Consider the following 23,770-nt stretch of genomic DNA (forward strand, 5'->3'; position numbering starts at 1 on the left):
GGCCAGCCTGGTCTATATTAACCAGTCCCAGGCAAGCCATGACTACATAATGAGACACTGTTTCAAAAAATTCAATCAGGCTACCCTCAGAATTCTGTACCAGAGAAGTCTTCCATTTCCTGTCAGCTTCAGTGGGGTGAGCTGCCAGCCATGGACTGAATTATGGCCTCTGTTTGGAGTGAGCATCATGTGGCAGTGTGGGCTCTTGTCCTGGTGATTTCTAGGAGTGAGTTTTCACTTGCATATGTGTTCCAGTGGGATGACAAACTGTATAGTCACCCCTTATCACTCCACCCCTCTCCACCCAACTGCAGTCCTTTGGACAAGAGATGTGCCCTGTTCTTTATCTCGTCAGAACCGCACACAGCACTCTAGCACCCTCGGATAAGGTCACTCATCCATGCTGATAATTGGGAGATGCTGAACAGTGAACCAGGGGTGCTAAACAGCAGGTGGATGGGTCCCTGTTCTCCCGATTCATGGGAGCAAGAGAAGAAGACAGAAAAACATCATTGCAGAGTTAGGTGTAATAAAGAGAAAATTCCCAAGGTGGGAGCAGGGAAGGCTTTCAAAGAAATAGTAGCAGAGACGTGAATAAGTGGGAAGACCCAAACTTGTAGGTTAAGAAAAATTCCAGAAAGGGGAAGAGCAAATGCTGGAACCCATCTGATGCATCTCAGGAATGGCAATCAAATGCATTGTGTGTACATGTGTGCATGTGTGTGTCAGGGGGAGGGGAAGAAACCATTGAGCTGAGAGAAGGTGTGGGGAGGCACAAGGACCAGCAGAGGCAGGGCTTGGGTCCTTGTGATAAGGGTTCCTTTTCTTGCCTGTTCATGAACAGAGGCTTTTGGAAGAGGAAATAATATGACCTAAATTATTTTTCTGCCAGATCAGAAGGTTTTTATTCTTTATCATAAATGTCAGAGATAAACCCTCTTCTGACTGCACAAAGAACATTTCTCCATGTGGAAACAGATCAGTTGGAATAGGGCTCAGGAGGTCAGAAGCATCAAGACCATCCATTTCAGGGTTACCTCTAGGGGTTACTCACACAGAATACAGTAACAATGTCCAGCCTTAAGTCCTGCAAAATCACAGGATTCAAACTCTGGTTGTAAGATAAAATTATAGTGCCAGGCTACAACTTAATAACAACAGTAAACAGTCACAAATGCCCAAGCGGTACAGAGCAGTTATAAGGTGCAAAGCTACCTTGCAAATGTCCTCAACTCAACCTGAGCAGGCCTGTGTGCTCAGTTTTTCAGCAATGGCAGAGAAGTTGATGATGCATGGGTCTTACTCAACAGGCACAAAATGGAAACCACGTTAACTTCCTGCTCACATAAGCTCATTACTGGACCAGAAAAGAGTCAAGACATGGCAATATTATGTTTCTCTTCTAATTTACAAAATATATTGGTGAATCAAAAGAAAGGGAGATGAGGGTTCTCCATCTCCATTATTTTATGCCCCCATGTCCTAGGGAGCAGAGAGCAAGGCCTTTCGTGAGATGACAACCTGGGGGGAACTCGGAGGGCAGGGCAGTTTAGCCTTTTATCTATAGGAACCCACAAGGGGTAGAGGGGCAGAGGAGGAGGGGAGACTAAAGTTTCTTTAAAAGAACACAGTGTAAAATGAAGTGATTAACCATCCCTGCCCCAGCCCGACACTGGGTACTCTGGATATTCTAAGCCTCGCTAGAGAAACCAGAGCAAAGTGGGCAGAGAACACCAGCAGTTCAGAGTTTAGTCTTCCTCACTGGAGACAGGCAAATTCAAGAACCGGTCTCCTTAGCTATTTGGGGAAACAAATAGCATCTTCAGATATGTTTCAGCGTTGTTCCATTAAAAGCCATGTGATATCTCTGCCAGTGGAAGCAAGCCCCATGGCCAGAAGCCTCCCTTCTCCAGGACCTACAACCTGGCAGCTTAAAAACAGGTAGGTGTAGGAGAAGCTGACAAGAGGTCTGGGTTCTGTGTAGGTCTTGGAATGAGGCTTCTTAAAGGACTACCAACCTTGCTCCTGCCTTGAGCACACACCCAGATATGCCAGCCTACTATAATCTCTATGGTAGTAGGAGCGCTCACGACATTGACAGGTGACCCTTCCAGACCTGACAGCAGGCAACAAGGATGATGGTAGACAAGGTAGAACTCCTCAGAAAGCCAATGGCCAGGCATGGGTAGGGTACAACACGGGTCTTCACAAGCCAACACCAGGCTATAGGAGGGGCACGCATAGGATGAAGAGAGCAGCATGGTCAGGAATAGTGTACTTCTGGCCTTAGGCCCCGCCCATGTCTCTTCACCTGGCTGTCCAGGCTGCAGATCCTCAATAGTCCAGTCGGTAGGAGCTGCTCTGTCTGCGGTCTTGGAGCCATGGGGTATCCAAGTCTGGTTGCCCATCAGGACCAAATGCACCCGCTTCATCTTAGGTGTCACACCTCAGTTTGGGACAGTCAGCACTTGTCAAACTTTGAAGAGCTAGGCCTCCAACAGGAGCTGGTCCTTGTGAAGCCTTGTCAGTCGTGGTGGCAAGTAAGTGAAAGGCCATGTTTTACATGTGGTCCAGGCCAAAGCCATGATGACAGTATACATCCATAACATTGGGTGCCTGCTATAAGTACAGTGGCGTATGAGAAGTACATGACATAGAACAGCGTGAAGATCACAGCCTTGGCCCCGAGTCCACCAAACACGCTAAGGATTCAGAAGTCACAGAGGAGAAGGCAGACAGTAGAGCACTGGCCTAGACATAGGCAGGTTGGCAGGGAGAGAGCAGGAGTCCTATGTAAGCACCAAGTATCAGAGCAGGACTTAGCCAGACTGGAACCCATAGGGCCTTGGCCGAGCCTCTGCTGACCACCTTGCAAGGCTTCGTCTAGCTCTGTAGGGCCTTTGCCCCAGCAAGTAGTATTGCAAAGGGTTGGGCCACAGGTCATCTTTAATGATCTGGGCCACCCTGTCAGCTTCTAGGAGGCTATGCTGTGAAAACCAGCTGAAGAAGCTTCGCACGGCATCCCGGTTCCTGTGCACCAAGGCAGGAGGTTCCTGGCCTCGGTGCCAGAGGATGCGAGTAGCAATGGACACCACACCGCCTGAGGCTCTGCACTCATACTCCTTCACTATCACCTCATTTCGGAAGTAAGGGTTGCTCTCAAACAGGAACTTGAACTTGCAACCTGTTCTGGAGTGCCTGAGCTCCCTCACCTCCAAATTCATCAGGTAGCCAAGCATGTCTTCATCCCTAGGGCTGATCATAGCTGATAGCTGTGGGTGGTTCAGGAAGGCAGTGACCCAAAAGCCTGGAATATTTTGAATGATGAAGCTCCTACGGGCTAGGTGCAACCGACGCATCCTCCCAAACCTGCGCACCAGCTGCAGGTGGGCCCCATCCGCCTGGGCACTCATGGCCTCTAACTCCCACTGGATGGCCTCTAGAGGGTCCACGATAAGAGCCCTGAGGTCCAGAGGCCTCAGGCTCTCCTGGGCTTCCGCGACCCACTCCAGCTTCTCCCCCACCTCCGCAGGCTCCTCCGCGGCTACAGAGTCTTCCTCAGTCGTCACTTCCTCAGTCTTTCCTTTGGTCCCCACCCCATTACCCGAGCCCTTCTCGCAGCCATCCAGGTTCAGAACGCGGGAGGCAGAGTTCTCTCCAGTGTTTTCTGAGGAAGGCGGTGCGGTTGCAGGGCTGGCTGCGGGGTTGCAGGGCCTAAGCGGCTCAGCTCCGGGGACACGGGGCCGGGCCGGGTGTGCATCCCGCTCTTGTATGGGCGGCAGGCACATGGTCGCCTCCAGAACCCCGATCCCCTCCCACGCCATCACCTACTGAGTGTCTGGCTGGAGCGGCCAGGAGAGCACCCGCAGGATTGTGGTATGTCGCGGCAGTAGAGATGCAGGCGGCAGGCAGGGTCTCCTCTCTGGGGCGAGCTCCGCCCCTTGCACCCCCCTGCCGGATGTGACTTGCTAGAGTCACTCCACTGCAGGAGACAGGGAAGATGAGACCACCTGAGTCAAACAGAACTGGTTCCAGGTTAGAAGGGCAGGTGATGAAAAAAAAAAATGCTGGGCTGGTATAGACTAGGAAAAGAGCAGGCATTAGGAGTCAGGCCCAACTCAGCAGATGTGGTTGTAACCTTGCATCAAAGCCAGCACAACACGGGAGGGTTGTTTTCCTTCCCTGGCTCTTTGCAGCTTTAGGGCTGGCAGATAGGACACGTGCAGTCTTGTCAGGATGTATTATCCTGGCATAGGCAGAGGGCTTACCAGATTCAAACTGGGAACTAAAGATAAACGTAACTGTCAGGCAATGAAGCTGCTGGGAAAGCCCTAGAAAGATGAGAGGCCAGGAACAATCTAAAGTTGCTCCATTGTATTGACCTGTGAACATTTATGGAGTGCTTTCATGGTTGCTAATTGATATAGGATGGCACAGCCCCACTGTGGGTAGTGCCATCCCTTGTCCGATGGCCTGGGCTGTGTAGGAAAGGTAGCTGAAGGCTGTGAGGAGCAGAGGAAGCCCTGATGAAATGTTTATTACTGATAAGGATCAATGCCTCAGACTTACAAACTGCCAAAGCCTTCCTCTGGTTCTGTGTTCCCGGGAATGCTGGTAAGTGGACAGAAAGCATTAATTACAGCTTGTACCCCTCCCCCCCAGATGTTTACAGCTTGAGACTGCTTGCCCAGAGAGACTATCAACACTAACCCTTCCTTCTCACGCCATACCTAATAAAATGCCATACCTAATAAAATGCACGGAGGTTCCAATTGCTGCAGCTGGCTTGGCTTCAGCAGAGGGTGTGCCACACTAATCCTAGTTTTTCATGCACATATCTGTCCTTTCTTCACTCTCATCCCCTTGTCCAGTTTCCAGAACCAAGTCCCCAATGATAAATTGTAACCTGTATGATGAAATAAACCCTCTCACTCCCAAGCTGGTTTTGGTTACTATTTTAACTAAGCAAACTAGGACAGGGACACTCTCCTTGTTTTGTTTCATTTTAAAAGAGGTCCTCTCATCAGGGCCTGTGTCTGGGATAGCCCCAGAGCTAGGATGTAACTGCCCCTGCACTCCACAATCCAAGTGTGGCAACATTCCTGTAGTCTCAGCCCTCAAACTTGTGTAGGTCAGTACCTGGAAAGTATAATTCTGCCTAAATGTTCCTGCCTTTCTCATCAAAAGATACCACAGCTCCCTCATCTGAAACCCCTAGACCTCTCATATGACATCCACTATCTAGAGTATAAAGTAGAAAACTCTAACTGGGATTCTGACCCACTGTGGTGGACAGTGGACATTTATCAAGGGGGAGGGTGAAATAAAAGATCAGCCCTCTGCCTTTGGGTACCAAACACCTGCACACTGATTCTTTCTGGCCCCACAGTCTCTAGGGCTAGACTCCCAAATAGCCATCTGACTTTGACACTGGCTCCCATCTCCTAGATTGGAAAATCTCAGTGCAAAGGGTGGGGCCTGAGATGATGACTTGTTAAGAGACAGGCCTAGCAATAGTGTTAGGTGAGCCTACATCAGACTGGAAGCACAGTTTGAGCACAGATTTGTAAAGCTGGGCCCTAGCCATCAAAACGTGTACAGCTTGAGGAGCCTGAAAAGGGCTCTCTTCCTGTCAGAACTGCATGAAGAAGTCATCTATAATCACCACCCACCCCTAGACACTAAAGGAGAGCCTTTGTATGGCCTGAGAACAGTCACAACCAGAAAAGAGAGGGCAAAGAACCAAGAGTGCTGAGATCAAGTACATGTGAACCTCTATATCAAAACAAGTGTGCCAGCACTTAGGAGGCAGAGGCAAGCAGATTTCTTTTTTTCTTCTTTTGGTTTTTTGGAGACAGGGTTTCTCTGTGTAGTCCTGGCTGTCCTGGAACTCACTCTGTAGACCAGGCTGGAGTTCAAGGCCAGCCTGGTCTACAAAGTAAGTTTCAGGACAGCCAGGGCTATACAGAGAAACCCTGTCTCGAAACCAAACAAACAAAAACCAAGTGTGGAGACTGGACTACCTCTGCCATTTTCAGTTACATAACACTTCAGTGCTTAAAGGCTGTTTGATCTGGGTTTTCTGACTCTCACACCCAATATGAATTGGCACAATGAAGCCACTTACCTCAAAGACATTCAGTCAAGACCTACTGTCTGCCATACCCTCACCGGTATCACTTTGGATGCTCAAGATGCCTACAGATTGCCATTCTTCACAATTTCTGGCTCACTGCAACCCTCCCCAAATAAACAAGTTCAAAACTGCAAAGCACATCATTCAGAAGTTTTTAATAAACAACTTCATTATAAAAACTTTTTTTTGAAAATTAATTCTGTAAAACATTGAAAAAATCTACTTTAACAAAGATATGCCCTGTGCATTTTCTAATGGCACTTATATTTTACAATTAAAAACCTTGTTTTATATAAAGCCAAAAATACTCCAAGAGGTTATTCACTGTGTTTACAAAGTGCTAGAAGGTTTTTGTCTTGTATTTTTCTTTAAATAATCTGGCATTAAGAAAGAGTGGCTCTAGAGCATCAACCAACTGGCAGTGGGGGAGGTGTGAAGTAGTGTTCAGGGATTCTAGTGCCGGACATGCAGAGGTGCGCATGGAGAACTGGTGGAGGACGCCAAAGTAACATCTGAAGCAAGGTGATAAGAACAACTCCACACAGCCCAAGATTACACAGTGAACACCCTCTCCACACCACAGACTCCGCTCTCCAGTGGTTAAAGTCACAGCCACTTCCTTCCACAGCAGGTTCAGAGCTCCAGGAGAGGCCAGGGTGAGGTCACAGAGAAATCTGGACTTTTCTGGCCAACACCTACCTAAGGCAAAGTTTCTTATTACATAAATATCCTTGTTAAAAAGCAAAATATTGATCCTGTATAATACAACTTTTTTTGTTTGTTTTTCTGTTTTTTGTTTTTTTAATTATGGAGGAGGGGTAGAGAAAACAGCTACCAAAAAGGGAAGGGGGAACTTAAAGGCTACTAAGGGAGATTTAGGGGATTTCAACTTAGGATAATATCTACGAGCAAAAAGCAATCACACCTGCTTCCCGGATTTGCATTAACAAAACACCATGTAAAGTCAGGGAAAGACACGCTGGTGCACCCTTCCCTGCCTCCCACCTGCTTAAGATGGTGCTAGGATCCTCTGAGCCGACACCACCTGGGCATGTTAGTCTCTGGCCCCAGGACAGTTCTCACTCTGACAAGCTGCTGTGCAGGCTGAGAGGTGCTGTCCCCTTGCAGCCAGTTCATTACTGACAGGCTCAAGGACATGGCAAGGAAAGGGACATCATTCTTTTCTGGTCCCTGATTGGTCTGTGCCACATGCCATGGCTCCTGTCCTGGGCGCATGCCCCTCTGGCTCTCTTGGCCTCATAAAGGGTACCTTAATGAGTTTGGGCTCCAACTACAGAATAAAATCATTCCTGTCCTTTTAACAACTGGCCAAAAGGTTCTTTTGGGTGGTAGGTTGGGGAAAGGTTTAAGAAGCTGCAGGGTGGTTTGTGGTCCAAAAATTGAAGGCAGATAACCAGCAAAGTTCACAGTGACAGGAAAAGTCCTTAGAGTGAAGACACTGAGAAGTGGGAAAACTGAAGAATACATAAGAACAGACAACGAGGAAAGATTAGAGGTGGAACAAGATCTACAAGAGGTGCTCTGCTGGCCTGTGAGCACCATGGGAAGGAGCAGCTCAGGAGGACAGGTCTTCTCAAACAGCCCACAACACGATACTCTGTGGCTGGAGGCTACTGGCTTCTGAAGCTGAGGCTATAGGGAGGTGGTAAGAAGGGTAGAGGGGGCTGGGGTCTAGTGAAGACCAAGCACAAGGAGAATGGCAGCAGTGAGTCCCACTTGGCTTCTCAATGCCATTCCCTGTAATACGAGTCCCAACAGCATGCATAGCATGCAGGAGGTGGTTGCGCACCAAGGCAGACGCTTTTAAAAATAAACCTTAATTAGTCCCTGGGACTCACTGAAACTAATCTTTACAAGCAAATCACATAGTCTGATTCCAATCCTGTCAGACATATTTATATCCAGTTGTTTTTAAAAAAGGTATTCCAAGCTACCTTGCTTAAATCAAAATATGCTCATTCACTCCACATTGCTTCCACACAAGGGCCAGGGAGCTAAACTGAAGGCTTTCACCTCAGACAAGGAGTACTGGCCTGGGCTGAAGCAGGAGTCCAGGTCTTGGACCTGCACAGTTCCCAACAATAAACTGAAGTGAATCTAGACAGAAGGGAGGGGCAGGGAAGAACTGGTGGGAGGTTGAGGCAGTTCCTAGGTAGTCTGTCCTGAAACCCTAGTGGAGAAGCCAGCAAACGGCACCACTAACACAAGTGCCCAGGCTGCTGGCTACATCTGTTGGAGTTAACAGTAAAGAGGTAGAAGTGTGTTTCTGAATCAGAGAGGTCTCAAAGGCTCCACAATGGTGGTCCCTGAGCTGCCTCCCTTCCATGCACGGGAAAAACCCATACAGAACCGAGATGAAATGGGTTAGGAATTGTTCAGCTGCTTCTGGGCAAGGGCTGTGCTGTCTGTGGCAGCGAGCTCCAAGTCAGCAGAAGAATTAGGAATTTCTTGCAAGACACATTGCTAGACACTAGGTGCAACTGAGGGGACCATGGTGGGTGGAAGATCCTCAATGAAGAGCAAAGACGACAGTGCACCATGCCCAGAGTCCATGGGGACTGCAAAGCAGAGAAGGGGGAAGGACAGTGGGTAAGAACATTTTGGTATGAGAGGCAACAATGATTTGATAGATTAGGACTCAACTATCTGCCCAATCCTAACTTTCTAGAAACTCTTCTTCCGACAGTTCCATTGTGTCCTGGAAAAGGACGAGCAGAAGGGAAATAAACGCAGGGCTCATCCCTCTCCTCTGCTATCCAGCCCGAACCCCAGAACCCCTCCTGCCAAGACGGATAACTGCTCATGATGTCCAGGGTGGGGTCAGGGACTGAGGAAATGGTTGATATGGGATGCCTTTCATTTCTTCCCCTCTCCAGTTCAGGAGGACGAAGGTGTCATGATGTACTTGGAGAAAATCCAAATTGCAGACCTGTGAGAAAGCTGCTCCAATCTTCTTGCCTATCTCCTGTGGACACTGCCATGGAAGGCAGGAATAGAAGCAGTCATGGAAGATGGCAGAAACTGAAGCAGTCCAAAGTCAGTTTATTTCCCCACGGGGGAAAAATGTGACCTCAAGTGAAGAGAAGTCAGCAAGACCCGACTCCGCCTTGTAAACAGGGCTCCAGTTAACACCAGGTACCGAGTGGTTCAGGCTGGTGGCAACTGAAATGGACTGGTGGGAATGGATTCACGGTGTGTAAACAGTGTTCACTGCAATCACTAAGGCTAACAGTGTGGCGAGGGAGGTGAAATGGCGTGTCGGAGGTGAATGTGTAAACGGTACCGTTGCTGGACAACACTGACTGAAGGGGAGCTGTGGGTGGGGTGGGGTGGGATGGTTGAGAACAGAGGCCCTCTTTCTTGCCTGGTAGCTGGAAGCAGGTGATAGTCAAGAGAACTTCCACAGCAGGGACTCAACAGCCAACTGCTGGAGGGTCTGCAGATTGGGACCAGAAGGCGGGCTTCTTAGGCTGTTTCTCTTGAGGTCATATAAGGTGAAACCCTCTGTCTCCAAGAGGCTTCCCCTTCTCCAGACTGAAGGTGGTTCTGATGCTTTGGAGAGGCAGAGGGCTAAATATAGCTCCCAGTTCAGATCAAAAAATAAAAGTAAAAATACCTGAAAGTCCTATGATAGATTGTTCACGGGGCTGGGTTCAAGGATCCCTCTAAATTGATCCTGGAGCCTGAACCCCCAAACCAAGTGCTCCATATAGACACTAGAATTTTCTTTTTGAACCCAGCTCTGAAAGCTCAGCTGCCTTCATGGGGGAGGTGGACGGGGTGGGTACTTAGGCTCCCTGGCAGAAGCAAAAAACTGAGTTGGGGGACCTTCATGGGGGCTACTGGAATGCTTGGTGGAAACGAGGCAGGGTGGTGGTACTCAGGCCAGAGGTGAAGACAGGAGGTAAGGAGTGCAGAGGCCCAAAGTTCAGGGGTCCCCCAGCTCCAGCGGAATCTTGAGGCTGAGCCTGCAAAGTGGTGAGCAAAGGCTGTGCCTCAGCTTGGGAGTAGCCCATAACCAAGCCTCCTGTGGCCCCTGGTGGGTTACATGGGGGTAGGTTGAGCGGAAGAAAGCCCAGTAAGTGGGAAAAGTCCACATTAGCAGCGCAGAGGGCCTCGGAGAGGTTGGCGGGACTCTTGGCGAGCAGTGCTTCATCCAGGAGGGCTGCAGCTGCCGCCGGCTGAGGTGAGGCGGGCTGAGGTTCAGCCGAGGAGAGAGACAGGCTTCCAGGAAGCTCTGCCAGAAAACTATCCACCTCCACTTTGGGCAGTTTGTCGGGCAAGTATGAGGTAGATCCAAGCTGGTATTTTGGAGGGAGCTGAGCTGAGGAGGAGATAGGAGAAGATTCCAGAGGGTAACTCATACCCATGGGCAGTGTGTTGTGCACCAGGGAGTGTGGCATGCCCGCACTGGGCATGGTAGGGATGTGGGCACCATACATACCCATGGGCAACATGCCAGGAAAGGCCTTAGCCCCCATCACGTCCCGAGAGGCCATGCAAAGCACAGGGCTCAGCTCTTCCTTTACACTGACTGTAGAGCTACAGCTGAGCAAGCCTAACATATCCACTGGCTCTGTCTTGATCTTGAGCAGTTCCTGTGAGTGGCTCTTCTTGACATGGCGTGTCAGGTGATCCTTGCGGCCAAATCTCTGGGCACAGTACTGACACAGGAAGTCCTTACGACCTGTGTGCACCACTAGGTGCCGTCGGACATCCTTCCGAGTATAGAACCGCCTGTCACAATGGTCACAGGGGTGCTTCTTCTCCTTAGCACCTCCTGCTACCCGGCGTGAGTGAGCCTTCAGGTGCTCCAATAGGGCCTGGGTACTCTCAAAGGTCTGCAGGCACACCTTGCAGCTGAGATCACCACTGCTGGCAGCATGCATGGCCAGGTGACGACGGTATCCCAGCTTTGTATTATAATTCTTACCACACTCAGAGCAGTGGAGGGCCTCTTTGTTGGGGTCATGGGTCTGCAAGTGGTTCCGCAGATGGTCCTTTCGGTGAAACATCTTGTCACAGTACATGCACTGGTGGGGTTTCTGGGCCGAGTGGGTGGCCATGTGCCTGTGGGTAGGGATGTAACATGGAGAGAAAGCTGAAAGAGGGGAAGTTTAAAACAGCTAACTAGACAACCAAATGTCTATTAACAGGAAATTACATATGAAATCTTCAATAAAGCAATGCAACAGAATACCGTATTAGCAATATTCTATCAATATCTCTTTAAAATCATACATGTACCGTTACTCTTAGCAGCACTGGTCGTTTTTTTTTTTTTTTTTTTTTTGGTTTTTCGAGACAGGGTTTCTCTGTGTAGCCCTGGCTGTCCTGGAACTCACTCTGTAGAACAGGCTGGCCTCGAACTCAGAAATCTGTCTGCCTCTGCCTCCCAAGTGCTGGGATTAAAGGTGTGCACCTCCACACCCAGCGGCAGCACTGGTCTTAGTAGCAAAAAAATTATGAACCATGTAAATGTACTACTAGGAGCTGGTTACATAATTGACTCCAGTGTTTACAAGGTGAGCTTCATATGTGCCTTCAAAGAGTAAGCTTCTTAGAAACATGAAGAGGAAAAATGAACAGTGTACAAAGAATGGCATTCTCTACATAAAAACATGGTTGCCTTTGTGTGCTTACAAATAAGAACCTGACATCACTGGAAACCTGAGGGCTGGGGGAGAACGGGACAGCTTATTAGTGGACTTGATGGAAACTTTCATTATGAGCCTTTCAATGCCTTTGAATTCAGAGTCATGTGCATGATTTCCTCTTCAAAAGCTTACATTTAATTTTTTTTTAATGATACAATAAAGGGAAAAGTGAAATACGAAATGTATGTAAACTTCCTGATCTGGAACAAGTTCCCAAGATATACAAGGCCAAGTCAAAAAGGAAGTTCAACAGTGCATGTAATACAATCCCTTTTGAAAACCAAAAGGAGAATACACATTTGAATGTCTACAGGACTCATAAAAAATGAATCCACCTTTGGGAAAGGAACAGCAGTGTTGGGTGTGAGGACACTGCAGGCCCATTTGTATGATTTCAACTGCTGAGTTCCTATTGTTAGTTATTGTTAGTGAATGCTCCTGTTTGCTTGGAAAGCAGCTCGGAGCCCAGGAACTGGCTTCATAGCTCCATATACATTAAGAATCAACTCACCAAGACCTTAAGGCTCACTATTTGCCAAGCTGTGGGTGAGCTGTTATAAATCTTGCTCTCTAGTTAAGGGCAGGAAGCATCAGGTAGCCCTACCCATCAGTCAGTCAGTGACATACACTGTATGTAAACACTGACCCCTCATAGCACAGTCACCTTGTGTTATGTGTGTATTCATGTTTATGAGGGTTATTATCAACCTCCTGTGACATGCCAACAAGATGGCTTCCTGTGAAAGGTGGTGCTAAAGAACTCCATCATTTTCTTCATTTTGTAGGGGGAAAAAAAAAATCACAAGTAAAGTCTGTCAGAGCTCTTGCCTCTTGGGCCAGGAATTTTCTGGCAGCTTCTCACTGGTACTCAGACTACCACTAAGAAAGTACAAAAAGGGGCTGGTGAGATGGCTCAGTGGGTAAGAGTACCCGACTGCTCTCTCAAAGGTCCAAAGTTCAAATCCCAGCAACCACATGGTGGCTCACAACCATCGGTAACAAGATCTGATGCCCTCTTCTGGTGTGTCTGAAGACAGCTACAGTGTACTTACATATAATAAATAAATAAATCTAAAAAAAAAAAAAAAAGAATCTGGTCACCCACTTTAAAAAAAAAGAAAGTACAAAAAGATGTCCCTGACCAGGGTTCCCTAAAACTTAGAAGCACACAGAATCAACACATTCTTAAGTCCACACAACTGTCCCGAGGCCAATCCTGGCCTCTATATAACCCGATGCCTATCTTGGTTCCTTCCTACCAACTATTTTCCAGATGAAGAACTAGGGCTCTTTCTGTAGTCATTTCATTTTATTTACATGTTTACTGTCTGTCTCCACTATTGAGAAAATATACTTTTACCTGTGTGTAAAAACAAAAGCACCGCCATCCTTCTTGTTCACTATTCTATCCCTAGCAATGAGCACTGTGCCTGGTACATAGCAGGAGATTAATAAATAATAAGAGAGAGGAATGGCTAGATGCACCAGGTTAGTCTACCTCATTTGATCAGGGCAAGTGGGTTCCTGTACAGGAAAGGCAGGGGATCAGGTCCTTTCCCTAGCAAAGCTGCTTTTATCTGCCTTAACAAGGGCTTTCACATTCTCTTTCACTTTAAGTAAGGGTTCTTGGGCTTACAAATTTCAGGGAAAGAGCTGCCCCACAGAACAGCAGGGACTCTACAGAGACAGGAGCAATCATCTGATTAGCAGGCTGAGTCAACAGAAGTAGCACTGCAGGACCAACAAACTCTGTGATTCTGGCTAAGGCAGGAGAGCCCCACCTTTAAAATGAACCGACTGGACCAGAGGAACTTCTTTTCTTTCTAACTTCTCAATAATAGAAGATTCTGATAATCTGCCTGACAGGAATGGAGAAAGCTATACTGAAAAATGTTCAGTCTAATTTGTTCGTAGTTGCTTTATACTATACTCATCAGATTCTAGTGTTTCAATAAAAACATTACCATTATTTAAGAGAACGAGGCAGGAGCTTTAGAATTCTAGGCTAACTTGAGCCACACAAGGAACTCCTGTTTCAAAACAGACAAACACTATTTTTGTTTGCTTGCTGTTTAATTACATTTGTGTGTACATACATGTGTTTAAGGCCAGAAGACAACTTGCAGAAGTTCATTCTCTCCTTCCATCATGAGGATCCAGGGACTGACCTCAGACTGTCAGGCTTGGCAGCAAGCACCCCTACCCACTAAGCCAGCTCATTAGGTCCTGGGTGTTTTTGGTTTTGTTTTTAAACAAAGTCTCATTCTGTAACCCAAGCTAGCTTTAAATTCATGCGATTCTTCAGCTTTGTGTAGGATTCTAGGCATGAGCCTCCATATCCAGCTAAACATTATTACTATTTAGTGAGTGACTTCAAATGGTTAGAGTTCATAGTATACTCACAGGACAACTTTACCGTTCACTCTCAATGGAGTCTCTGGTTGTGAGCTCCAGGAACCTGGAAACTGAAAGAGGAATGGGAGTGTCACCTACCTATACAGCTTGTACTTGGAGGCAAAAGCCTTGCCGCAGTGCAGCTGAGGACAGCTATATGGTCTCTGCTCCGGATGGGGAAGGCTGTGAGGCCTTAGCTTCTCCCCATTTGAAAATGGTGTCCCCGAGATTTCACATTGGCACTTCACTTGACTCTCTGCCTCCCGGCCCCGAGGCCTGGGAACTAGTTTCCAGCCCACTTCCTCCTCCTGCTTTGCATCTTGAATCCAGGGAGGGACGCTGGTGAAAAATGTGGTCATGGCAAGGCTAATGGCAAAAGGCCATGTTATTCAGAAAGCCTCCCCATCAGTTCACATGGGCTCTCTGCTCGGTCACAGCCTCCAACGCAGCCTTCAGAAAACAGTCTCTTCACCTGAAACATCAGAGCACCTGGTGTTAGGAAGCCCTATACCAAGAGAACAAAGGCTCTGCTTCCACACAGCTCCCAAGCCTACACCCAGCCCTCTCCTCCCACTTAGAAGTGGTGTGACTTTCCAACAAGCACTTGCTTCCCTGACCTGCTTCCTTACTTACAAAACAAACACTACTTCTAAAAGTAATGATGATATCTGGAGGTCAATGCAGCCATGCAATAAAGATGCCAAGGGTGCTTGGTGCTTCCCAGGGTTCAGCAGGTGTTATTACTCTAACTCTAGGCTAGAAGAGACAAGCTAATCTGAGGACCTAGAGCTCAAAACACCACACTTTCTCTTCACTTCTATATCCTTCCCACAAAGCTCAGGTAGCTTTCTTCCTCCTCCTTACCATAGTCCCTTTATCTGCTTTCTACTATTCTCTTCACCAGAGGTGCTAAAGGAACAATAACGCATTCAAAACGCAACAGAGAGTAAGAGCCCTTCAATATGAAATTCAGACCTAAGAGCCAGGCCCTGTCCCACATGTTTCTTAGCAGAACACTGACATTGGGAGAATCTTTCTGGGGAAGCAACAGTGGCCTCCCAGAATTTTCCCTAAACTAGTGCTGGTCCTACTCTGACCTCCTACCACTTCTCTGGATCCTTTGTTCTCCAGGCCCAGCTTTACCAAAGGCACAGTTGTTTGTTTTGTTTTAAACCACAAAAACTCAAAGTGCTGAGTGGTCATCCTACAGGCTCTGAGGGCACACTGGCACTTTTTCTACTAAAGACTGATTCTTGGATTTGAATTTAAGTCTTTTCCATCTGATGATCATTCTCTAAGGGATTGTACTGCATTTATTTCATTTCCATAACCTAACATCTAGATTAGGAATCTCAACTTCCTTTTAGATGAGTAAACTACTAATTAAACTTGAGTTGATTCTCAGGGGGTTAACTCATATACCCAGAAGTTCTAGTTTAAACTGGGTTCTTCATCATCCAGAGAAAGGAGCCAAAACTTGAAATCTGACCCTTCCTCTTGTTGGCAAAAGCGGTGTGGTAAGGAGAGGAAGACAGCAATAGTGACACTACTCCTTCCTGACAATAACTCAGAGACAACAACTCATACACTCAGATATGAGGCGTTTTCATGTGAAAGAGCAATGATGGTGTATCTGGGAATTGGTTACAAGAATCTGGGGAGAGCTTTAACTGCACAAGCTAGCTGTAGGCCATGGAATGCTTGCTCAGCTAATTAGCACCTGCTGCTCACAGAGACCATTCATCCAACAGACTGGCCATGAACGAGATGATAGTATCAGCGGGTTCATGCCCCAGAGAGCTTTGCTCATCATAACATGAGCTACATCCTGTTCAGGAACCATTCCTTTTGTTGAAGAAACATTGCAATGTTATATGACAAACATTTCCCCATCACAAGTGGGGATTTGCCTAGAAAGATCTGCACAAGGGCAAGAAATCACTGAAAACTAGACTTACTTGAGCCTTTTAGTTAAATGCCTGCTCCCTATACACCTCAAAGGCCTCTGATGGCTGGCTTCCATTGTTCAAATTCCCCCATCCTATGCAAGGGTGGAATTACCTGTTTATAATAATAGCGATTACTATATACCTCAGAACTGGGTAGACTGGGCTCTGAGTATGCACATCTAGTTTAGAGAGAATTTCTCCTACCTTCAAAAAGCAAAATTCTGCTCCAATTTCATATCCGAATAATGCATCTCAGCCTCTGGAAGTTGGGAATGGCAGCTAGAGGAAATCAAGTCACATAACCCCGGCTGATGTGAGAGGGGAGCCTAACTCTGGAAATTCCGCACAAACTCAGAAAGAGACTGGTACATCCCCACCTCCCACACGTCCACCTCATCTGTTCTGTTGAACATGCACAAACAAGACACAGCAGTTTAGCATGTTGCTACTGAAAGAGTGAGTAATGGGCTTCTAGGAAACAGGCTGCTAGTGGCTAAGAAGAGCTCATGAGGATACAGCTAGAACCAGAGGAGGAAGGCCAGCACCATGTGCTCTTGATCAGCATTAACGAGGCTATGGCTTTAAAAGAAAAGAGCCACCACCTTCATCCTACTCCTGTTGGCCTCTGAAAAAGCACAGCAAGATCTTTACCTACAATCAGTGGCCAGCAGGCTGCTGAGCAGCCACAGTTGCTGGTGTTACCTAGGAACCTTTCAGGGATCTACTCTCACTTTGTGTCCTTTGTCTGCATACTTCTTTGATCCAGAAAACCTCCTGGATTTGACTCATACAATCAGAACTATTCCTTCAGACTTCTTGTCAAAACTGTGAAAGAATTTTGCTTCTCTTTCAAAGCTGTTCTTCTGGTCTCACACTCTAGCCGTAGCTATGGAGAAGCTGACAGAACCTGTTTCCATAAAACAAACACAATCCCTCCCAGTTACTGGTATAACTCAGTGTATTCTCAGCCCTGGAATCTTCTGGCATCTGATCTGAGGGGAGGCAGCAGGGAAAGAACCTTGGACTTGCTATCAAAAGAGCCACCACTCACTGGCTGTGAAACCACAGGCAGGTTACTTCATTTCTCTGAACCTCACTCTTCTCAATTTCTAAACGAGATTCATTCTCTTAACTTGTAAATAAATGTTTTCTAGAGGACGAAGCGAAAAGGTACCATTGAGAGTGACATAAAATGTGAACATGCAGAATCCATGAGGGCCACATCTCTGCTGCCCCTCTTCACAGTGCTAAGTATAACTTCTTTTTCCCTCTTAGTGTTACTTCTCATGCCTCAAAGTCAGTTTCCTTCCCTTCCCAACATCTCAGAACTCAGCCTTCCTCTTTTCCCTCACTGCTAACCCTCAGTACAAACACAAGCCCTTTACCTCCTGGGCCAGAATTTTCTTTTGCCAGGATGGCCACTTTACTACACCGTCTTCTATTATAGCTCCATACCCAAAGTAAAAGTGCTTGCTCAATACACCGTATGGCCTTTGGAAGCTCCTGTCTGTCGTCTGTAGTGCTGTGATGTAGGTTGCCCTCTGATGAAACTATAGTTTTTATGGTGTTACATCATCTCTATAGAAACTGCGTTCTTTCTCCATTATTAGCCTGTTTCCTCATCTGTAAAGCTAAAAATACTTACCTCACAGTCTGGTTGTAAGGATTATTTTAGTCAGGTATGCAAAAAGCTCAGCAATGGGTTTGGCCTACTCTAAGTACCCAGCAAAAGAAAGCTATTATCTTGGTCTTTATACTGAGTTGCATGTTCACACCTTCTGCTGCCACAGTCCAGTTTTCCCAACTCTCCCATCAAATACTGTTAAGCTAGCCGGTTCGCTTTGCAGCAAAGAAAGGGTTAATCTCTGAGTGTTCTTAACTAAAGAGACCCACAGAGGATTAACAGCTCCACTTCAGTGACTACCCTAAAATAGCTTTTATCCCTCCTGCCCAAGAGCTACTTGGGGCTCTGAAGAACTCAATTCAACACCTGCCTAGGAGGAAACACACCCAGAAAGGTTCTTGGAGGTGGAATCTACCCTCAAAAGAACTTAAAATAGCAACTGGGAAATTATAAATAGCATTAAAGGGGAAAAGAAAACAAAACAGGCCTTGACCTGGACATCAGAAACCAATCCAAAAGCATTCTGGCTGGCTGGAAAACAGTAAGAAGGAACGGAGGAATGGGAAGAGCTGCCCACTTCCCAAGGCCAGCGCGCGCGCGCACACACACAACACCCCGGAATGGTGGGAGAATTAAATTACAGGGAGGCCTGAGAGTCTCAGTGACTTGCATCATTCCAAGAAACATCAAACAGGATTAACAGGGGTAGGATTTACTCTCGGGCTGGTAGTTCTTCTGTCAGTGTAGATGGGCCTCTTTGGAGTCCCTTTGATTCCCTATTTCCTCAGATTCCCGCTGCCTCCCAGCCCTGGGGAGGCCTGGAGCAAATGGCTGCAACTCACTCGGGCCTCATTTTCACCTACCACCCCTCCGCAACTTAGCAGCCTTTCCCCCAAGAGGAGAGGGTTAGAAACCCAAGGCCAGACTTATCACAGCCCCAGGCTGACAGGTGGAAAAACACACAAGCCAGGAGTCGGTATGCTTGCAGGTGAAAGCCCCAACTCCCAACACGGCCAGGAACGCGGCCCGCCACCGCGCCACCGCCCCCTCCCCCCCCCCCCCCCGCGACCCCGATCTGTTCCAAGCTGGACTGAAGCATGGGGCTGAAGTTGTAGGAAGTCTGGCCCTTAGGCCAGCGGAGAGACTACCCTATTTTGTAGTGTGAAATGTTAAATTCTCCCCACAATTGGAAGGTGGATGTAAAGAGTGGAGACAAGAGACGGGAATTCAATAGTAAGTCTAAAAAGTCTAATAGGATCTGGGGTGGGAAGAGCAAGCATGCACGGTAAAGAATTACGAGCACGTTATTTGAGTCTCTAAGAGACCCCATGGGGGGAAGAGGTAGGGAGATTCTAAAGGTCGAAAGAGCGAGTTCTCTGAATTTCAAACGGGTGTAGAAATGGGACCCTCCCGAAGGAAAATGCCTAAACTTTCCACAATATGATCACTGGGAAGGGAACTTCAGCTAGGGCTTTATTTTGGGTTCTTCGGCCCGAGGTACTGCAGAAAAGCCTGAAAGCAGGTTTATGAAAGTCTGGAAAACGAAAGAGCTTAGAGCAGACTATTTGGAGCAGGAAAAGGAAGGTTATGTGGGTCGGGGTAGGCGTGTCCGAGGGTGGGAACAGGTGCAGCTTATCTATGCCCCCCAGACCGCGATCCCGAGGAAGGTTAGCTGCGTGTTATCTGGGTCTCCAGGGAGTCTGGGGGGTCCAGACTAGGGGACCCTCAGGCTGAGTTTCCAGGTCTAGGAATGGAGGGAGCCTGAAAGGCTTGTTCCGGTCCCCTGGGCACAGGTCTGAGGTCCGGGGAACGTTTTCGTCACTACGGGGCCTATCGGGGGCCCGGCTAGAGCAAAGGGGGCCCCTACTCAGGGGTGTGGGCGACCGCGCTGGGCGGCCCGAAGTGAGGGGCGCCGCCGCTCCGAGAGCCGGGCGTGTGGGCGCAGCGCGACGGCCTCCCGCCCCGCTCCCCACCATCCCCCAGGACCCTCGCCGGCACTCACTGCGCTCGGGACCCCGCGCTGCGGGCCGGGCCGCGCTCGGGCTCCGCCAGGCCCGCTCAGGCCCCGGTAGTGGCGGCGGTCGGGCCATTGTGCGGTGCATTGTGGGAGCCGCGCGAGCGGGCGCTCGGGTCGTGGAGGGGGCGGTGCCGCGGGCTCTCTATGGTCCCGCCCGCCCGCGGGCTAGAGAGGCCCAGCCGGCGCGCGGGCGGCGCGCGGGGAGCACTGGGAGCGGGGCGGCCACTCGCGCCTCTTCTTCCCTCCCACCCCCTCCCCGCCTCCGGGCCGTGGCACTCTGGGGCTCTGCCGTCGACATGGGCGCCGCCGCGTGGGCACCGCCACACCTGCTGCTGCGGGCGTCTTTCCTGCTTCTGCTGCTGTTGCTGCCGCTCCGCGGGCGGTCAGCGGGCTCCTGGGACCTGGCCGGTTACCTGCTCTACTGTCCCTGCATGGGTAAGGCCTCCGGAACCCTCTGCTTAAACGGAGAAACTGAGGCGGAGGAGGCGGAGCCACTTCTCTGAGGCGCCCGGAGACTTCTCAGGTCCAGAGGAGAACACCAGAGAGGGGCAGGGCCTGTGTTCTTCCCTGCCCTACTTGCCTGGGTACAGAGGACCCATTGGTGTTCAACTTGCCATTCGACAGATGGGAGAAGTTAAGTGACTCACTCGAGGTCTAATCAGTCTCAGATCAGTAGATGGAGTTTGTAGGACAAGACCTGCCCGCACTGTCTCGTGGCAATTCTTGCATTCATTCAGCAAAGAATTTATATGCCCCCCCCCCTTTTTTTTAATGTCCCAGGCGCTGTTGTCTGTGCTGGTGGTGAATGAAACAGATAAATCTCATAGGATTCTTCATTTTAGGAAGACAGACAATAAAAAGTTTTTAAGTGCGTGCAGAATTTGTACAAGATGATTCAAACTGGGGTAATAAAAGATAACCAAGGACTCCTAAGAACCAGCGGAGGGATGCAACTTAAATGCAGTCGTGGATCATCATTATATAATCCATCCCTTCTCTCAATCCTTGAGTAGCTTGCATTCCTGACCATGGCCATCATCTGATGGCCTGACCTTGCAAGATTGGCTCCACTCTTCTCCACACCCCTTCTCCCATGGCCCTCTGGCTACAGCCATAGTAACCGGCTTTCTATTGCTTACAGACATAAAGGTCTATGAGCTATTCTTCTCGGAGTACCTTCCTATAATTTCTGCTAACTCTTTCTCATCCTTGAAGTCTCAACATACGTGTCACCAAAGAGGACTCCATTGACCTCTCTACTTGTCATTTCCTGAGTCTCCCTGTCACCAAACCTTTTCATTTTTTCCCTTGCAATCATCAAAATATACCATAAGGAATTTGTTTTCATGTTTAGTGTCTCCTAACCTGAATTAGAATGGAATGCCTTGAGGACAGAAACCTTATCCTTCTGATTTTATATTATAACATCTAGCACAGTACCTGGCACATTTCAGCCTTGCAGTGTTTCTGGAATGGATGAATGGCTGCCATATTGATGATAGCCAAATGTGCTTGCATACAACTTTAATCTCAGCACTAGAAGCCAGAGGCAGGTGGATTTCTGTGAGTTTAAGGCCAACCTGATCACATAGAGAATTCCAGAGTAGCCAGGGCTACATAGTGAGACTCTGGCAAAACAAAACAAACAAAAACCAGATAGACCTTTGTGTTTAAAGCATTCACAGCCTGCATAGACAGCCAATACAAAAAGCTGGAAAATGAAAGCAGACATATAAATGACTGAAGTGTTTATAGCTAAATGGTAAAGCATTTACCCAGCATGTCAGAGATACTAGGTTAAATACCCAGCACATAAATACATAATCTGATTCACAGCTGTAATTCTAGCATGTAAGAGGTGGAGGTAACATGCAGGAAGATTGTTACAAGTTCAATGACAGACTGGTCTACAGAACAAGTTCCAGGACTATATAGATCCTGTCTCAAAAAACAAAACAAAACAAACCTCAATGCCGTGCTGAGAGTAAAGGAAATGGATAGGAGTTGTTTAAAAGTGTCTTAGCAAATGAAGCATCAGGGTCACCTTCATGTACAAGTGAGTGGAGACAGGTCTGAGGACACTGCTGGCAAAGATGGCAGGTAGAGTGGGGATGATTATAACATGTTTGAGAAACAGCATGGACTCTGGTGGGGCAGTGGCAGAAGGACCAGGACCTACAGGCCCTCAGATGTCAAACCTGGAAGTCTGGACTTTCTCTCCTGTGCCAGTGTTGCTAGCTCACTGTTCCTTGGCCTTCCCCAGTCTTGAATGCACATCTTTGCTGAGCCCTTCGTACACCATGCCATTAGGCCCCAGGCCACTCTACCCACAATGTACCATTTCCAGGGCGCTTTGGGAACCAGGCTGATCACTTCTTGGGCTCCCTGGCATTTGCGAAGCTGCTGAACCGCACCTTGGCTGTACCTCCATGGATTGAATACCAACATCACAAGCCTCCTTTCACCAACGTGAGTATTTCTGCTGACCTAGACCCTTGCCCATCCTTCCCCACACTTGCAGACTTGCTTGACTCCAAGGCCTCTGGGTTTTCTTCCAATCTGCTGTTGTCCTCTTCTCTACCTAGAAATAGCAATAACTAGCTTTTTTTTTTTTTAACCGAACACCTGTCATGTACCCCGCATTGTCTGAACGCTAGATGAGGGTTAGCTCATCTTTCCTATAGCTAATCCTCGAGGAAACCAAGGTCTAGAGAGGAGAGGTAACTTAGGTAACTTGCCAAAGACTGCACAGCCTGTGGGTAGTAGATCTTTTTTTTTTTTTTTTTTTTTTTTGCTTTTTCGAGACAGGGTTTCTCTGTGTAGCCCTGGCTGACCTGGCACTCACTTTGTAGACCAGGCTGGCCTCGAACTCAGAAATCCGCCTGCCTCTGCCTCCCAAGTGCTGGGATTAAAGGCGTGCGCCACCACGCCCGGCTTTTTTTTTTTTTTTTTTAAAGATTTATTTATTTATTATATGTAAGTACACTGTGTTTGTCCTCAGATACTTCAAGAGGGCATTAGATTTTGTTACGGATGGTTGTGAGCCACCATGTGGTTGCTGGGATTTGAACTCAGGACCTTCGGAAGAGCAGTTGGCGCTCTTAACCACTGAGCCATCTCGCCAGCCCCCTTAACCACTGAGCCATCTCGCCAGCCCCCAGTAGATCTTGAATTGAACCCCAAGGCTGTCTACTTTAAGAGACTGTGTCTTGAAACCAAAGCCTCCATTTCCAGTCCCAATTCACCTTACCTTATAGATATATTGGTCAGTAATAGGTGACAAGTGCTACTATCAACTTTAAAAGGGAGGCTGAGGCATGGGCTAGTTAATAGTATATCGGAGGCCACCAACCCGGATAGCAGCGTGGCTCCTGTGTTGCCTACTCCCATCAAGGGGCTCCCTGGGCATGATGTGCAGCCTCTGATATTAGCTTATTCCTTGTGTCTTCCAATAGCCTTGTGTTCCATTTGTTCACTGTGTCCCCAGAGACCTCATGTAGGAAATTAATATTTAATGAATTGATTTTAAAAGTAAGTAGTTAGCAAAGTTGTACTTAGCGTGAACAAAACATTGTATTACACTCCAATGCCTCTTTTTTCATAAATTTAATTTCTCCTTTCATGTATTCCTCTTTTTGGAGATACTTTTCCCTCCCTGCAGTGCTATGGACTGGGTCCAGGTTTTATAAATCCTATGTACCCCTGACCCGGAAAAGCTTATTGATAGAAGCTGAAACCCAGACTGCAGTGTAACTTAGCCACTTCCTAATTGCATAGCAAATTACTTAGCTTTCTGTGCCTCAGTTTCCTCATCTTTACAATAACCTGTGATGATTGGCTACCTCTCATGGTGAGAACTGAACAGGGGTTACTGATAGTCAATTCCCTGACTGTGCCTCACACCTTCCTCTTAAAATGAGCTGAGCTCCTGAGTATATAGAATCCAGGACACAGGAAGTGCCTTAGCTTCCG

General features: G+C 47.9%; 3 protein-coding genes across 3 annotated transcripts in view; 1 reads left to right on the top strand and 2 right to left on the bottom strand.

The window, feature by feature from the left end:
* Positions 1–877: 877 nt before the first annotated feature.
* Tspyl3 (TSPY-like 3) lies at positions 878–3,949 on the bottom strand. The gene has a single exon (NM_198617.2). It carries the CDS (start codon positions 3,822–3,824, stop codon positions 2,820–2,822), a length of 1,005 nt encoding a protein of 334 aa, NP_941019.2. The 5' UTR covers positions 3,825–3,949; the 3' UTR covers positions 878–2,819.
* A 2,327-nt stretch (positions 3,950–6,276) lies between these two features.
* Plagl2 (pleiomorphic adenoma gene-like 2) lies at positions 6,277–19,866 on the bottom strand. The gene is made up of 3 exons (NM_018807.5): positions 19,784–19,866; positions 14,308–14,680; positions 6,277–11,227 (listed from the first exon to the last, which is right to left on the bottom strand). Exons 2-3 carry the CDS (start codon positions 14,565–14,567, stop codon positions 9,997–9,999), a joined length of 1,491 nt encoding a protein of 496 aa, NP_061277.2. The 5' UTR covers positions 14,568–14,680; positions 19,784–19,866; the 3' UTR covers positions 6,277–9,996.
* Positions 19,867–20,039: 173 nt separating this feature from the next.
* Positions 20,040–23,770, top strand: part of Pofut1 (protein O-fucosyltransferase 1) — a 29,498-nt gene continuing 25,767 nt past the window's right edge. The window contains exons 1-2 of the mRNA NM_080463.3: positions 20,040–20,233; positions 22,146–22,267. Coding sequence (NP_536711.3) covers positions 20,095–20,233; positions 22,146–22,267 — 261 coding nt within the window. The 5' untranslated portion in view covers positions 20,040–20,094. The remainder of the gene's footprint in view (positions 20,234–22,145; positions 22,268–23,770) is intronic.

The sequence above is a fragment of the Mus musculus genome, chromosome 2, assembly GCF_000001635.26.
Source record: "Mus musculus strain C57BL/6J chromosome 2, GRCm38.p6 C57BL/6J".
In the NCBI taxonomy this organism is placed as follows: Eukaryota; Metazoa; Chordata; class Mammalia; order Rodentia; family Muridae; genus Mus; species Mus musculus.

Bases quoted from the DNA above. Each gene is read 5' to 3' on its own strand.
- Plagl2 (NM_018807.5), bottom strand. From the start codon at position 14,567: ATGACCACATTTTTCACCAGCGTCCCTCCCTGGATTCAAGATGCAAAG. The intron at 11,228-14,307 runs GTAGGTGACACT...CCCTACCCACAG, and splicing joins TCCAAGTACAAGCTGTATAG to GCACATGGCCACCCACTCGG.
- Tspyl3 (NM_198617.2), bottom strand. From the start codon at position 3,824: ATGGCGTGGGAGGGGATCGGGGTTCTGGAGGCGACCATGTGCCTGCCG.